Source organism: Magallana gigas, chromosome 1 (assembly GCF_963853765.1).
Source record: "Magallana gigas chromosome 1, xbMagGiga1.1, whole genome shotgun sequence".
NCBI lineage: Eukaryota > Metazoa > Mollusca > Bivalvia > Ostreida > Ostreidae > Magallana > Magallana gigas.
In genome coordinates, this window is record NC_088853.1 from 50,379,885 (window position 1) to 50,394,961 (window position 15,077).

The 15,077-nt window shown below is 33.9% G+C and overlaps 2 protein-coding genes across 2 annotated transcripts in view; one reads left to right on the forward strand and one right to left on the reverse strand.

Annotated features, from left to right (window-relative positions):
- Nucleotides 1–12,456, forward strand: part of LOC105337738 (multiple epidermal growth factor-like domains protein 10) — a 35,109-nt gene extending 22,653 nt beyond the window's left edge. Inside the window, exons 17-24 of the mRNA XM_066069692.1 lie at nt 816–953; nt 2,947–3,078; nt 3,241–3,381; nt 3,477–3,608; nt 9,500–9,637; nt 10,051–10,188; nt 10,339–10,459; nt 11,595–12,456. Of these exons, the coding sequence (XP_065925764.1) occupies nt 816–953; nt 2,947–3,078; nt 3,241–3,381; nt 3,477–3,608; nt 9,500–9,637; nt 10,051–10,188; nt 10,339–10,459; nt 11,595–11,880 (1,226 nt within the window). The 3' untranslated portion in view covers nt 11,881–12,456. The remainder of the gene's footprint in view (nt 1–815; nt 954–2,946; nt 3,079–3,240; nt 3,382–3,476; nt 3,609–9,499; nt 9,638–10,050; nt 10,189–10,338; nt 10,460–11,594) is intronic.
- LOC117687560 (uncharacterized) lies at nt 5,298–9,145 on the reverse strand. Its single transcript, XM_066078167.1, has 2 exons — nt 8,121–9,145; nt 5,298–6,468 (listed from the first exon to the last, which is right to left on the reverse strand). The coding sequence occupies exon 1, from the start codon at nt 9,143–9,145 to the stop codon at nt 8,129–8,131; it is 1,017 nt and encodes a 338-aa protein (XP_065934239.1). The 3' UTR covers nt 5,298–6,468; nt 8,121–8,128.
- Nucleotides 12,457–15,077: the final 2,621 nt, after the last annotated feature.

A 15,077-nucleotide genomic window follows, 5' to 3' on the forward strand; every position in this document is an offset into this window, starting at 1 on the left:
GGTCGGTCAAGTCCATAGAAGGCAAGGCGGAGCCGAGCCTTCTATGGACTTTAACGACACCACAAATTTCTGTAAACAGTCAGTAACAAACCTAATAAGTGTTTTGTTTTGTCGAGGACCCTAAATTTGATATGTAAACAACAAAAGATAATAAGTACCAATTAAATTCATATCTTATTATCTAATCTTGTACCTTTCTCGTCAGTCGTCTGTGCAAACCTGGATGTCATTTTACAGTGTATATAGGATCTTTTTTTACGTCACGGGCAAAGGGGGAGTCACTCTAAATATTTTGGGGCTTAAAAAGTATAGGTATGGTTGAACGTTTGTGATAAAAATAAGCTCAAATAACGTTACGTCCGCCATGTTGCCGTATAAATTTGGACGCTCGCCGTGTCAAGAAATCTATAAGGCAATCACGTGACGTAATTCATCCAATGACGTCGAGACATTCTAGTCCGAGGCAAAACAAAAATTATTATGGATTCTATTGTCGTTACTATTCATGAAATTAAATGAAGTGCAAATTTGGTGATGAAAGGATTATTGGTACATGTAACAAACAAAGGTTTCTTTGAAATGGTGAGTTTACATAATATTCTACAGAAGAGATGCCTGCAAATATCAAGAAAGCACATTTAGAAATTTGATGAATTTCGTTCAGCGTAAACACAATTATACCCGTTTTCATTATGCAACGATGCTTAATGAGCATTGTAATGTGTTCTTTAACTATAAAATGCAAATGTTTTGTGGCGTTATGTGTTTTTCAGGTTTGCATAAGAATACATATCATTATTTTTTTTTAATCCTAGAATGCGATGGCAATTTCTACGGAGCCAATTGCAGTCTACAATGTGGAAAATGTATGAACAATACACGGTGTCACCAGGTATACGGACATTGCACGGGTGGATGCGCCAGTGGGTTTAACGGCTCCAAGTGCGACACAGGTATTGTATACGTGGTTATAATAAAGCTGACATGAATTCATAAAAGCATTTGGTCGCCATATTAGTTTCGATCGCTCCTCTACTGCCACTGGGGTATATATACCGGTTGAGAAAGTTACGGTCGGCTGCTTTCCGACCGAGGCATTCACGTTGCACGGACTTCTAAATGCATGAAGTACACATTGTAGCAAAATGTAGTAATAAAGAATAAAGAAAACAACAGTCAATGAAATGCAATATTTATTTATTCTTTGAATAGATGTCCAAGGTATCCGTATTATTTTGTACAGACAGTGCTGCCTTACTTCGCATGCATATCGAACACGTGTGTCGTTCATACAGAGTGCATAACGCCTGCATATTCTTGAAAACCCCGGCGACACTACATCCAACACAGTAGCTAAATGATAGTAAATCCAAAAAAGTAAAAACGTTAGCATCCGTTCCTACAAAAACGCCCCGTTTCTAAAATCCATGCGATAATTGACATTGCTCGATCTGCCACAGTGTGTGGTTTGCGCATGTGCGATGTAATACACAGGAGAACGGTCTACAATTATCGAGGAATTTTCGAAGTATCTGCGCCTGTATTTCAGCCTGTCTTGTTTCGTCGTTTATTGGATATATCTTGCCAGTGCAGTGTTTGTCATATTAGTTTTGTTCAAAACGCGTTTTTACAAGTCTCTTCGTCCAAGGTAACGTGTTCGGGTGTATGAAATTCCTGAATGCGGTAAAGCATGAACAGTGATCTCGGCCTTATATAGTGGGTGTGTAGCGATGAGCAGAACAATAGAAATCGACAACTTATATGGCGGTAGTCAGAGATAAAAGGGAAATAATGCATATTTATGAATTCATGTCAGCTTTAGACAAAATGCAGAAAAAACATCTATTAAGAGAAGTAACAACAATAAACGTTTGAACTTCCTGGTGATATCACATTCTTATGTCTGAAAAAGGCCCTGTCACACCAAGTTGCGTTCCAGCGGCGTGTTCATTGCGTTGTAAAATTCATGCATCGCCGTAGGATCGCAAGGAAAATTCAGGAAAAATTGTACAATAGCCAATGTTGGAGTTTTCGTGGTCTGGATGACAACGCACTAGAAACGCCGTGGGAGTGCGGTACAAACGCTAACAAACGCAGAAGAAACGTAAAGAGAGCGCGATGAACACAGCAACAACTCTTTGGGTCGCTGTGTAAACACAGCCAAATGAAACACAACTTGTTCAAACGCTGTGGATGCGCAGTGAGAGCGCAATAGAGACGTAGTGAGATATCAAAGAGCTTGAGATCTCTGTGCAAGCGCAATTGACATTTCTACGTCTACACTGCGATTAGCTGCGTTTCTTGAGCGCACCAACGGAGCTTTAGTTGCGCTGTTGGAGACCTTACGGCGCTGTCACGGCAACCCCCTCCGCTTCTACGACGTGTTTATCAGAACGCAGAGACGGGGTGCGTACTTTGTGCATAATCAAAGTGCGCGCCGTCGCATGGCGTTCTAAAATGTTCAAGGCGATCCCACTGCAACGATGCCGTTGCGTTGTTATGGCGCTGTAGAAGACTCTACTGAGTTTACCTTGGCGTTTTGGCGTTTTACATTATTTAAGGACGCAGTGGGACCGCCGTGAGGACACAGCTCCGGTGACAGAGCCCTGACAGCGCCGTAAGGTCTCCAACAGCGCAACTTAAGCTCCGTTTATGTGAACGATAGGACTTCAAACTAGGGTAGATTAACTTAAGTAAGTTTAAATGTTTTTATACAGCCAATTGTTTTACCGTTTTGTTAATAGTTAAAAAACAAATGATTCCGTTTCCAAGGGTTATCCACCACTCACTTGTGGAAGTAACACGTACAACGCAAGGCCTTTCACTTATCTAAATTGTCCAACAAAAATGTTACATTTGAAATTTACACCTATTGTTGAGAAAACTTTACTTAAACAAATTTGTGTCATTTTATCTACACTAATTTTCCCTGTTTACTTTTTGTAGAATGCCCTGATGGTTATTTTGGTCCAAACTGTCGTGAATCATGCAACGAAACGTGCAAAAGTTGTGATAAGACCTCGGGTGTCTGTAAATACGGCTGTAAACCAGGATGGAAGGGCGACTTTTGTGAAACAAGTAATAATGATATTTGTGAAACAAGTAATAATGATATTATCTAGAAAGTTATGCTTTCATTTTCCTAAATGTAAATTTTCTATATAACAATATGTTTATAATGAAACTTTTAAATAGCAGGAGAGAATTTAAGATAAATGATTTTGACGATATGCATTTCAGTTTGTGATAACCATTTTTATGGAGAATGGAAATGCAGTGTGCCGTGCGGGAAGTGTTTAAAAAATGAGCAGTGTCATCACTTGAATGGAACGTGTTTTAATGGGTGCATGAGTGGCTTCATGGGCTCAAAATGCATAGAAGGTATCAATTGTCAATGGTGTTACTTCCGAGATTCAAATAACAGACAATAATGGTCATTGCTCTAAATGATTACCTCCTTCGTATTTCTTCTGTAGAGTGCCAGGATGGATATTTTGGAGAAAACTGTATTCGAGTGTGTCCTATTCAGTGCCACAGCTGTAACAAATCTTCTGGAATTTGTGATCAGGGATGTCACCCGGGATGGAAGGGGACATATTGTACAGAAGGTATGTATTGTAATCAGTCATTAGGCTATTAGGTTATTCAATTAATAAACATAAGTATTAAAGTTATGACACTGCCTAATGCCTGTAAGCAGCAAGTATGAAATTTATATTGTCTGAAACAAACACAGAGATAGACACATACATATACACACTTTTACTTTCTTCATTATCCTTTTCCATTCGTATTTAAAGCAATTGAATAGTAAAACTCGAAAAAAAAATCAAGTCAACGAATCTCAAGATGGCAAAAATGTTTATTATAAGGTGACTTATTGTATTGAATGTCTAGTTGTATTGTCGATTTGATCATTTTTTTGCGCTTAAGCTAGCCAACATGATAGAAAAAGAGTCTTATAACCTTACAATTAGCTGGTCGCGTAAAATCTCAATGCAGCATATCTGTATATAGAGCATTTTACAAGCTTTGATATTTTTTTTGTATTTACGTATTCGATCAGCTGTTTTTTCCGGATGATTTTAGTCTAACAATTTCGCAGCGTAATGAATTACAAATGTATTTCTTGAGAATATATATTGGCCTTATATGATTAAAATAGTTTTCATTTAAAGTCCTTATGAAAATTTTTTTTATCAAAATGCGCCAACCAAAACACTCAAATACCTACAAGACACGCTGTATAATCTGAAACTGTAATAATGACAATAAAAGTTAGAAAATAAATATCAGAACAAAACTATAATAGAATAGATAATGCTGAATATACATTAATAATTCAGCTAAACACTACTAAACATAAGTAAGACATAAAGATCAAATTAACATTATATCCGCTATTTAAACTCTTATAAATGTAAATATTTTATATTATTTATGTCGCACATTCGATAACAAGGTTTTTGATCTGATTTACTGTATTTAGTTTTATTTTCGTTCTGTGTTATTTTTGTCCTTCTACTCTTAAAAATGGTTTCGTCCAGTCTTAAGTTCCTTACTACCCTTATATTATCACAGTTATTCAAACATTGTTTTTAATTCGTTCAGTCTTAATTATTCTACTGAGAGCAAAAGGGGCGAAAATAAGACAAGCGGATTAATTCTCGGTATACCATATTAAGTTTTTATGTATTTTCTTAAAGTGAACTTGCCTATAATGACAATGGAGTCTTGCAACTTATTTCATGCGGAGTTATTCAAAGCTTTCGGGGTTTTTATTTTATTTCAAGTCAGAAATAAATAATACAGGACAAGATATTGATATACGACTGGTTTCAAATGTGTAATTTGAAGGCATAATTGATAAATTAAAGGAGACTTACTTGTAAGGCGAACTTTGATTGAAATTCTCCGAGGCATTCAGGAACGTGGGGGCAGGTGAGATATGCTTGCTAGTTCCCAGATCAGTATTTAAAGAATCATGTGATCAATCGAAAACTGAATAATAATTTGAATAAATTGCAAATTAATAACAAAACTTATATAAGGGTGGGACAGGGTCGGGCACCTGCCCCCACGTTCCTGAATGTCTCGGAGAATTTCAATCAAAGTTCGCCTTACAAGTAAGTCTCCTTTAATTTATCAATTCTCCTTCGGCATCCAGTCACGTGGTGTCATGTGAGACTTTAAAGTCGATTGATACATGATTAAAGGATAAAGTAAAAACGTACTTCCAAGACAATTACAATATTTATTTATACAATGCGACTACTTCTTCATTTTTGACAAAATTCCTGAAGAAAAACAAACATCACTTTCAATGTTTTTGTCATAATATTTCGCAAAAGTCTGAGCAGATGTCCAACCAACACTGTCCATGATCGTAGTAATCGGAACACCTGATGATTTCGCTGCACTCGAAGATGCCGCCCGAGTGCTGTGCGCCTTATAGATATCAGTATCTATCTTGGCGTTCTGTAAACACAACTTAAGCCACCTAGCTAAAGTATCAGTAGATACCGCTTTATACGGCTTTTGAGTTGAAATTAACAATTGAGAAACATTATTTCTAAACACCTTTGTTCTATCTAAATAATCTAAAATACAAGAAACAACACAAATACAAGGATTATCTACATAATGCTTAAATTGAAGAGGTTTCAAATGAAAACCTGGTCTGCTCTGTTTCATTAATTCCTTAACATCAAAAATTATTACAGAACAATTCTCATTGACAGTCATAAACTCAATGTTTAACGCTTTCAATGTCTGCAGTCTTTGTCCTGAAACTAAGGCCAATAGCATGACCAATTTCATTGATAAACTTAATAATGACATGTGTCGGTTTTTGCCTAAACTAACTAAATAATCTAACACTTGTCTAACATCCCATGTACTGGAATAACGTGGGAAACTGGGATTTATGTTAAACACTCCTCTCATAAATCTTTTGACTAACGAATGTTACCCTAAATTCGAGTCATCATCTAAACAGACAAAGGAAGATAAAGCACTCCTTGCTGTATTTAACGCACTATAACTAAGTCCTGATTTATGAAGTGAAGTTAAATATTCAATTACCAAGTTCACAGAAACTTTATCAGATCGATCAATTTTCCCATCTATGAACTGAAACCATTTGTTTATATAAATGCCATACTGTTTATGAGTAGACCTTCGCCAGGACTTCATAATGATTGAAACTGATTCCTCTGATAAACCGCGTCCCTCGTATTATTGCCGGACACATGACAAGCGAGGAGGTGGAGTTTGTTGTGAAGCGAGTGAATCGCAGACAGCCGATTCGGTAACTTCAATGTCTTTGAGCTGTTCGGAATCTTTATTGGCGGAGCTACACACATCCTCATTAGCACCGGAAACCATAACTGTGTTTCCCGACACGGAACAATTAAAATTCCTTCGGCCCTGTCTTGCTTTATTTTCTGTAACACTCTGTCTATAATGCTGAAAGGAGGAAATGCATAAATGGTAGAAAACTGTTGCCAATTAATTGTGAATGCATCAAAAGCTAAAGATCCTGGGTCAGGATTCCACGAAACATAGTTTTTTAACTGAGTGTTTATACGAGATGCAAATAAATCAACACTTGGAAAAAATAATCTTTTACACAATGCATCAAATATATTTGAATTCAACATCCATTCTGTGTCGTCTCTAATTTTCCGACTCTCAAAATCTGCCTCAATGTTATCTTTACCCGGCAAATAAGCCGCTGAAATCCATATGTCGTTAGCTTTAGCTAATAGCCAAATTTTTCTTGTAAAATCATTACATTTTGAAGATCTTGTTGACCCGAAATGATTGATACAAGCAACAGCAGTTGAATTGTCAATATGAATCTTTATATGTTTTCCACAAAGAATTGATAAAAAACTCTTCAGTCCTAAAAAGACTGCGTACAATTCTAAATAATTAATATTCGGGGCATAAGCAACCTCTGATTCTGTCCAATTACCCCCAGTTTTAGAATCACGTAATACTGCGCCCCATCCGGATAACGATGCATCCGTGAATAACTCAATTTGAGGATTAATACGTCTTATCGGAGCACAAGTGTTCAACACAGTGTCATAAAACCACATCATATCATAATAAGCCCTCTCTGATAATTTCATAGCAGAATCAAAATTTCCAAAACTCTTTGACAATGCTTCAATCTTCTCAATTTCAATCGTCTTAGAAAACAACATTCCGTAAGGAATTGCCACTGAATAAGCAGTTAATAATCCCAAGAGTTCTGAAATATTGCGAATTGTGTACGAATTTTGTTGAATAAACTTAATCTTTTGTCGCAAGGTAGCTATCTTCTTATCAGTCAGACTTATTGTCATTTCAACAGAATTAATTTCAAATCTTAAAAATGCAAATGACTGCGTAGGTTTAAAAATAGACTTCTCTTCATGTATGATAAATCCCAATTTTTTCAAAAGATCACATGTGTAGAACACATTGTCTGCACATTCTTTAAACGTTGCACCCTGTAAATACACATCGTCAATGTAAACTACAAAGATAAATCCTTTTGATCTTAACGAAGCAAATACTGGCTTTAACAACTTTGTAAAAACTCTTGGTGCCGAACTTAGTCCCATTGCCAGACATGTGTATTCCATAACATTGCCCTTCCAAATAAATCTCATAAATTTTCTAAACTCGTGGTGCACATTAACCGTGTAGTATGCGTCTTTCAAATCGATCTTAGCCATGTAACAATTCTGAGTCATAATATTTAAAACAGACTGAAAATGTTCCATTTTGAAATGTTTGTACACAACAAATTCATTGAGATCTTTAAGATTTAAAATAAGTCTAAAGGATCCGTCGGATTTTGGTACCGTGAAAACCGTAGATATAAATTGATCATCACAATGGTTAGCTTTGCGAATTATGCCCTTCTTCTCGAAGGAAAGAATGAGATCTTCAATTATTTCTGAATCACGCTTACAAGCAACTGTGGGTCTAGCCCTTGTCTGATATGGAATTTCACTAAATTCAATTTTATATCCTCTAACAATATCAAGAATATAAGTATCTGATGTCAATTCTTGCCAGTATTTTATATACTTTGATATACGACCAGCAATGTGTGCACTGACCTGCGAGTCTAGAACTTCTTTGCTTTGTAAGGGGTCCGCACACTGCTGCCCTTGTTCCATACGGATGACTGGGTGTTGTCTCGGGTTTGTTTTCCCCACCCCGTCTTTCCCTTCTTGGATCCATTTGTCCAAGAAGGCCTTGATCCTAAAAAAGGCTTTGCTGACGATTGATATTTGTCAACTTTCTTTCCAACTTTGTTGGCTTCCTGAATCAATTTTAGTTGATCGGCAATGTTATCTCCAAAAAGCATTTCCGTCACCGGAACCTGGTTAGAACACAAGGATCTATAATCCGTGTGCAGATCAGGCTTGATGTTGTTCCTTCGATATTCATTCATGTCATCATTAGCCATAGAAAGGAGAACCACGGTATCCATTAGACTTTCGATTAGCGGTGAAATTTCCTCATTTTCGCCTTTTGGATCCTTTTCAACCAGTTTTTCCAGAACATACGCAACTGGTCCAAAAGCCCGGAGAAGAGAGGATTGTGTTTTCTGAAATTCAATATCCTTTGATCTCGTAGTCGTTGAAATCTTTCTCCAAATTTCGGGATTAACCCTCGGAGTAGAGAGGAAATCACAGTTTTCGGGCCGAGGATTCTCGGAAGAAGTGAATTTGTCTGAAAGTTTAGACAAAATTGAAATATTACCGTCTGGCTTAGTTTCCTCTCTATCCTGCGAAGAGTTTCCTTCTACAGAGAGATTATCTATCTCTATATCATCGTTAGATGATTTTCTTTTCTTGGTAGCGGGCTCCTCACAAAAAGTGTCAATCCGCGCATTTGTGGATTTGATTTCCTCAATCACCAAAGACTGAAATTCTTGAAACTGTCTTTGTTGTGATTCGATCAGAAACTTTATCGAATTGCTTAATGACTCCGGAACAGATTGCTGTTCCTTTATCGGAGTACTTGTTTTTTGAGGACTTCCGAGATTACTCGGGGCATTTGCCACCTCAGTAGATATATCCAAATGTTCGTCAACTTCCAATTCTTTAGCAAGTCTTTGCAATAACGAATCAGTCATATTTCACAACGTAAAATTCCGCGTAAATTAAATTTCACGATAACAATTATAACCAAAGCACGTGCGCTCGCACTGGGAATAGCAGCAAAACTGATCTGGGAACTAGCAAGCATATCTCACATGACACCACGTGACTGGATGCCGAAGGAGAATATATACTTACATAAGACCTCGAGGATGTTCATTTTATTTCTACGTAAAGGACAAACAGTACTAAGTTTTTTCGTCTCTTTCTGCCGTAGAACTCTTCAATACTTCATGCAAAATAAAAGAAATAAAAAAAAAGAAGTAGCAAAAAAAAAACCGAAAAATACTAAATTCATGCTTTTATTGCATTGACTTTTTTATTCATAGAATGTGATGGTGGGCTTTACGGTATGAACTGTAGCATGCCATGTGGACACTGTCTTAATCACCAACAATGTCATCATATAAACGGAACATGTGTAACTGGATGTGACCCAGGGTACATTGGAAATACTTGCACCGAAGGTTAGAAAAAAACTTTGATTTACAATTCATCGTTGTTTTAACTAATGTTTCGCGCTAAACAACATATTATAAATTTCAAAATGTAGAATAAAAAACTTTTATAATATCAATAAATTTCCCAAAATATCAAAGTAAGGTAATTGCAGAAGGAATCATATTTTAAATCTAATAGCAATATAAAAAAAATATTTATTTATTTTAATAAAGTCTCAAATCTTTTATTTTCAAGACCTATGCGTTTCTGTAAAAGTATATACTAATGAAGATCGTGATATTTGGTCAATAACGATTTATATTTAAGTCAAGTCATATATCGATTAAAACACATTGAAATTATAATTTACACATGTCGTGATAATTGTTAATTTATTATAAATGACCATTTGTGTTTCTTTTGAGATTTTTCTTGATAGCTTGTAGTAACAACACGTATGGACTCCTTTGTTCGTTGACTTGTGGTAACTGCATTGACAAACAACAATGTCATCACGTGATTGGAAAATGCCCAGAAGGATGCGCTGTAGGATTTCAAGGAGAAAAGTGTGACAAAGGTAGTTTTATTTTGCACTTTATCAGCAATACATTATAAACTTTTAATATAATGGAAGCATCAATACATGTATATAGAATTTTTTAAAATTTTGACGTCAAATTATTAACTATATGCTGATATTTTTTTCATTTTTTAATTTTACTTACAGTACAGTGTACAGTACAGTGTCTCCAACCGTCAGCAGAGCTAGCTGACCATCCCTCGATTACTTACAGTGTTTCTGCATTGCTCGCCGTCTGTGTCATCGTTATCATTTTTCTCACCTTAAGGTAAGATCATTGGAATAACATACAAATAATATCAAATAAAATTCAAAGCTTATGAATGTGCAAAAAGCCATATTAATCAAAAATGCGTTAAAGTAATCTAAAAGTTCATGAAGTGATTTTTTATATAAAATACTAACTGTGTTAATGGGTGAAGTTATCTGTTTTATATCTGTCTTAGGTTTATTTTAAGGATTTCTGTTTATTTTTGTCAGACTTTCCTACGGTGTTTTTTAAAATTTAATTTACCAATAAAAATATTAAATTTTCGTCGCAGTTTCCTCTGCCATTATTGTTCGAAAATGCTTAAAATTTAGCACAATCTTTGTTTCGGCATGTCATATGGTAGTATTCTGTTACACCTTGTATAAACTCAGCAATTATTCATTGAAGATGGTTAAAATTTTAACATACTCTTTCTTTAACCAGGCCATATGATGGTTTTTTTAACAAATCTTATGTCAACTTTCTTCTGAATATAGTTTTTGTTGTTCTTTTATATGAACATTGTCATAAATATCTTTTTTAATCAGGTTTGAAGATGATTTTTGTATTTAATATGTGAAAGGAAAATACTGTAAACGTATTATATTTGGCGTGTACGATATTTGGCGGAAATTAGTTTTTAAACAAGTTGGCGTAGATTTGAATTAGCGTATTTTTGAACGTGACTATTTTTACATATATGTATTGCATTAAGTGATGTACTTGATTTAGCTGAAGCCGCATTCCGCCAAAAGCGCTAAATAGAATACACAGCCAAATGTAGTACGTTTACAGTAGTAGCAGTGAAGGATAAAGTCATTATCTGAATAATCCTTTGTTTTACAAGTAAAAGTACAATGTTTGAAATCTTACACAATCTCCTGTATATAAATGTGTTCCTTTTAATGTAAAAAGATTGATATCTATTTGATCCGTGTCACTAGCTTTTATTTACATGAATGGTCTATGGTGTTATGTAATTAAATGTTTAAACATTGAATTTATACAAAGCGGTAATGCCCTCTTCTTTTATCACCAAACTCTTTGGACTTAATTAGAATGTTTATCATCATCTCCATTCATATTAGCTTACTGCTATTGCTTTGTTAATGAATTATATTGAATATAAATATATATATATATATTTCACCAGATTATGCAAACACGAACAATGTTATAAGTGCCATCAGCAGAAGCAACCGAAGGACAACAAACCTGTAGACACTGCACCATCTACAACTGGTCACGACGTCAACGTTGATGACGATACGGCATACCAGGAGCTCACCGAAGTCACCAATCAACCACAGAGAAGTGATCTTGGTCACACCGCCGTCAACCCTGATACTTACGTTAATGTTAAGAGAGATAACTCAGCGTATCAGGCGCTAGGAGAAGTCGCCCAGCCGTCTCTCTATGATACGCCTTTCCAGAAATAAGCAATTTGTACGTTATTGCAGATGGGTTTAAGATTTACAAAAAAAAATCCTTAAAATATTGCTATTTCTTAATCGCAATAACGCAGATATAAACCAATTGTTCATTTTTGTTGTATAAACAACACACTGTGTAACAAAGGAAAGTTTTTGGAATCTGAGAAATCTATCAACATTTTTTATATCAATTTTTTTTCTCTGCTTATTTTTAGTCATGATAAATGAATGGAAATCGTGGGGTTTTTTCACGCAATATCTGTTATCCTTGTTCTGTCTTAGTAACACGAATTTTAATAAGATTTTTTTAAGTTCGGGGCGAACTGAAGGTAAGTTGTTATAGATACCCGTATTACAACCTTAAGATATAGCTACATACATGTGTATTTGAGGTTTATACCTGAGTAATCAGCAGTTAATATTGCATTGCTTGTACATGTGTTTCTAAATATATATATAATTTATAAAAATCAAAAATTTCCGTGTTTCATCATACCATATGTGTTCACCCTGTTTTGATTATCCTTGCGTTATTTCATAGAATCCACATCAATGTATATAAATTCTTATCTTCCTCATTATATATATATATATATATATATATATATATATATATATATATATATATATATATATATATATATATATATATATATATATATATATATATATATATATATATATATATATATATTAAAGGTATACGATTCATAGTAAAACTGTAATAGCGTGCGACAAGTTCTCGTCAAGTACCATTTTTCGCCAGTGCATTGTTACGTCATTTTTCGTAAATTATTTATGTGTTGATAAAATGACGTATCAATGCACTGGCGAGAAATGGTACTCGGCGAGAACTGGTCGCATGCCAGTATGATTATTAGCATGCAGTGAGTGGTGTTTTATTTCATAGACGAAATTTGGTGATATGTATTTTTAAATAGCTTTATCATTAAGTCGTTACTGAAGTTTGGATTTTCAAAAAGTCGCTTTTTGTCATCATAGATATTTTCGCAATTTCATTTTCATTATTTTCCGGTTTATATAATTTTTAAGCATGATAAAACATCATATATGTGAAAGTATATTGGTTTGTATTTGCAGTGATGTTCAAGGTCATATATACACTCAAGATTTCATTCTTATCCACTGCAATGTTGCTTTTATTCACTGGCATAGTCATAATAATTTCATAATGTCATAGTAAAATTATATCCTTTAAAATATTTTCTTACATGATAAAACTAATGTTCTTTACCTAAATGTTTTTTTCCAATAATTATCATATTGTTTCTTTCAGACATAGAACTTTGAAGATATTTATTGACATAAATGAATTACTTCATTACAATACTTTATCTTGGTTTTAATATTTATCTATTACTTTGATACATTACTGTGTTTTCATCATTGTTTTATTTTATGTTTAATTTACATTTTTTTAAATGTTCATGTGTTCTTAATTTAATAAACTCTATATCCTGAACCTGAATATTGCTTAAAATAATCATAGATCCGTTTAGCAAAAATTACACAATTTAAAGTCAATGTTATTCAGCAACATGCATTTTAACCAGTTTCTCAATATTACACACTCCTTATTGAAATACCTTATACATATTTTTGAGATATTGAATTTGTTTCAAGTTCATAAGAAAGGTATTGCACGCGGCATCATAATACTATTTTTATTTATTTTGAAATTATTCTAACCAATCTGAGTATTCTAGCAATATAAAATGTTCTTCATGTTTGTCTTTTTTTTCAGAAGTTATTGCGTCCAATTAAACACCTAGAGGTCTCGAAGAAAAAAACGTAATATTCATAACATTAATAATTTCTATTGGCATATATTCATAACATATTTATTTAATAAAAAAATCCATATTAATTCTCACAGCATACATTGACAAGTTTATATTTGAGGCATGCTTCAAGAACAAATCTTTCTTCTTCAAAATAAAAAAAAAAAATTCAGCATTTATAATGGGATCGATTTATTTTTATTTAATCATAATATTATGAGTGACGTCTTCGCCTTGGTACAGCCAGATAGATTGACATGGGCAGATAGATAGATAGATAGATAGATAGATAGATAGATAGATAGATAGATAAATAGATAGATAGATAGATATGCCTGTAAACAATAGATAGATAGATAGATAGATAGATAGATAGATAGATAGATGGATAGATTGATAGATAGATAGATAGATGGATAGATAGATAGATAGATAGATAGATAGATAGATAGATAGATAGATAGATAGATAGATAGATAGATAGATAGATATATATGCATGAAAACGATAGATAGATAGATAGATAGATAGATAGATAGATAGATAGATAGATAGATAGATAGATAGATAGATAGATAGATAGATAGATATGCCTGTAAACAGTAGATAGATACATGTAGATAGATAGATAGATAGATAGATAGATAGATAGATAGATAGATAGATAGATAGATAGATAGATAGATAGATAGATAGATAGATTCGTGTATTGTTCGGCTTTTTGCCTATTCCTGGGAGTGTATTTTCTTGGATTTGTCGACTTTCAGTTTCATTCAGAAAATTGACTCTTTCAAACTTTGTTTACATCGAGGATATAAATTCGTAAGGAGGGTGCTACCCACGAATACTTCGAGAAACAAGCCAACACGATTCCAATGAGTCCTCGGTACTTTGTTTTATATACTCTTAGATTATAATTGACCCACACACAGACTGCATTTGGATAACCCGGACATCGTTCGTTTTCACAGGATTTTCTCTTACAGTAAACGTTTGGACATTCTAATTAAAAAAGAATTAAAGAAGATATTACTTTATTACTACATTTTAAACAATATTTTAAGCTATTAATATTATAAAATTAAAATTTTCTAATAAAGGACATCCCTTAATACTCTCTAAATTTTACTCCTGTAGGAGTTATGTTTGGTTTGTTTTACTAATTTGGATGTTAAACATTCCGCCCGAATTGTACTGATTTTAACATATTACATTAGCGTGTGTTTTACACGTAAAATAGTATACTTCTACGGGGATTTAATGAGGCGATAGATATTCTGATTGTTTACGAAATTTCAATTCTGGAATAAATAAAAAGATGAATTATAAGTAAACTGAAATTACAGTAAAACTCGTTTAGTACGAACTCGGATATAGCGAATTCTCGGATATAGCGAAGTC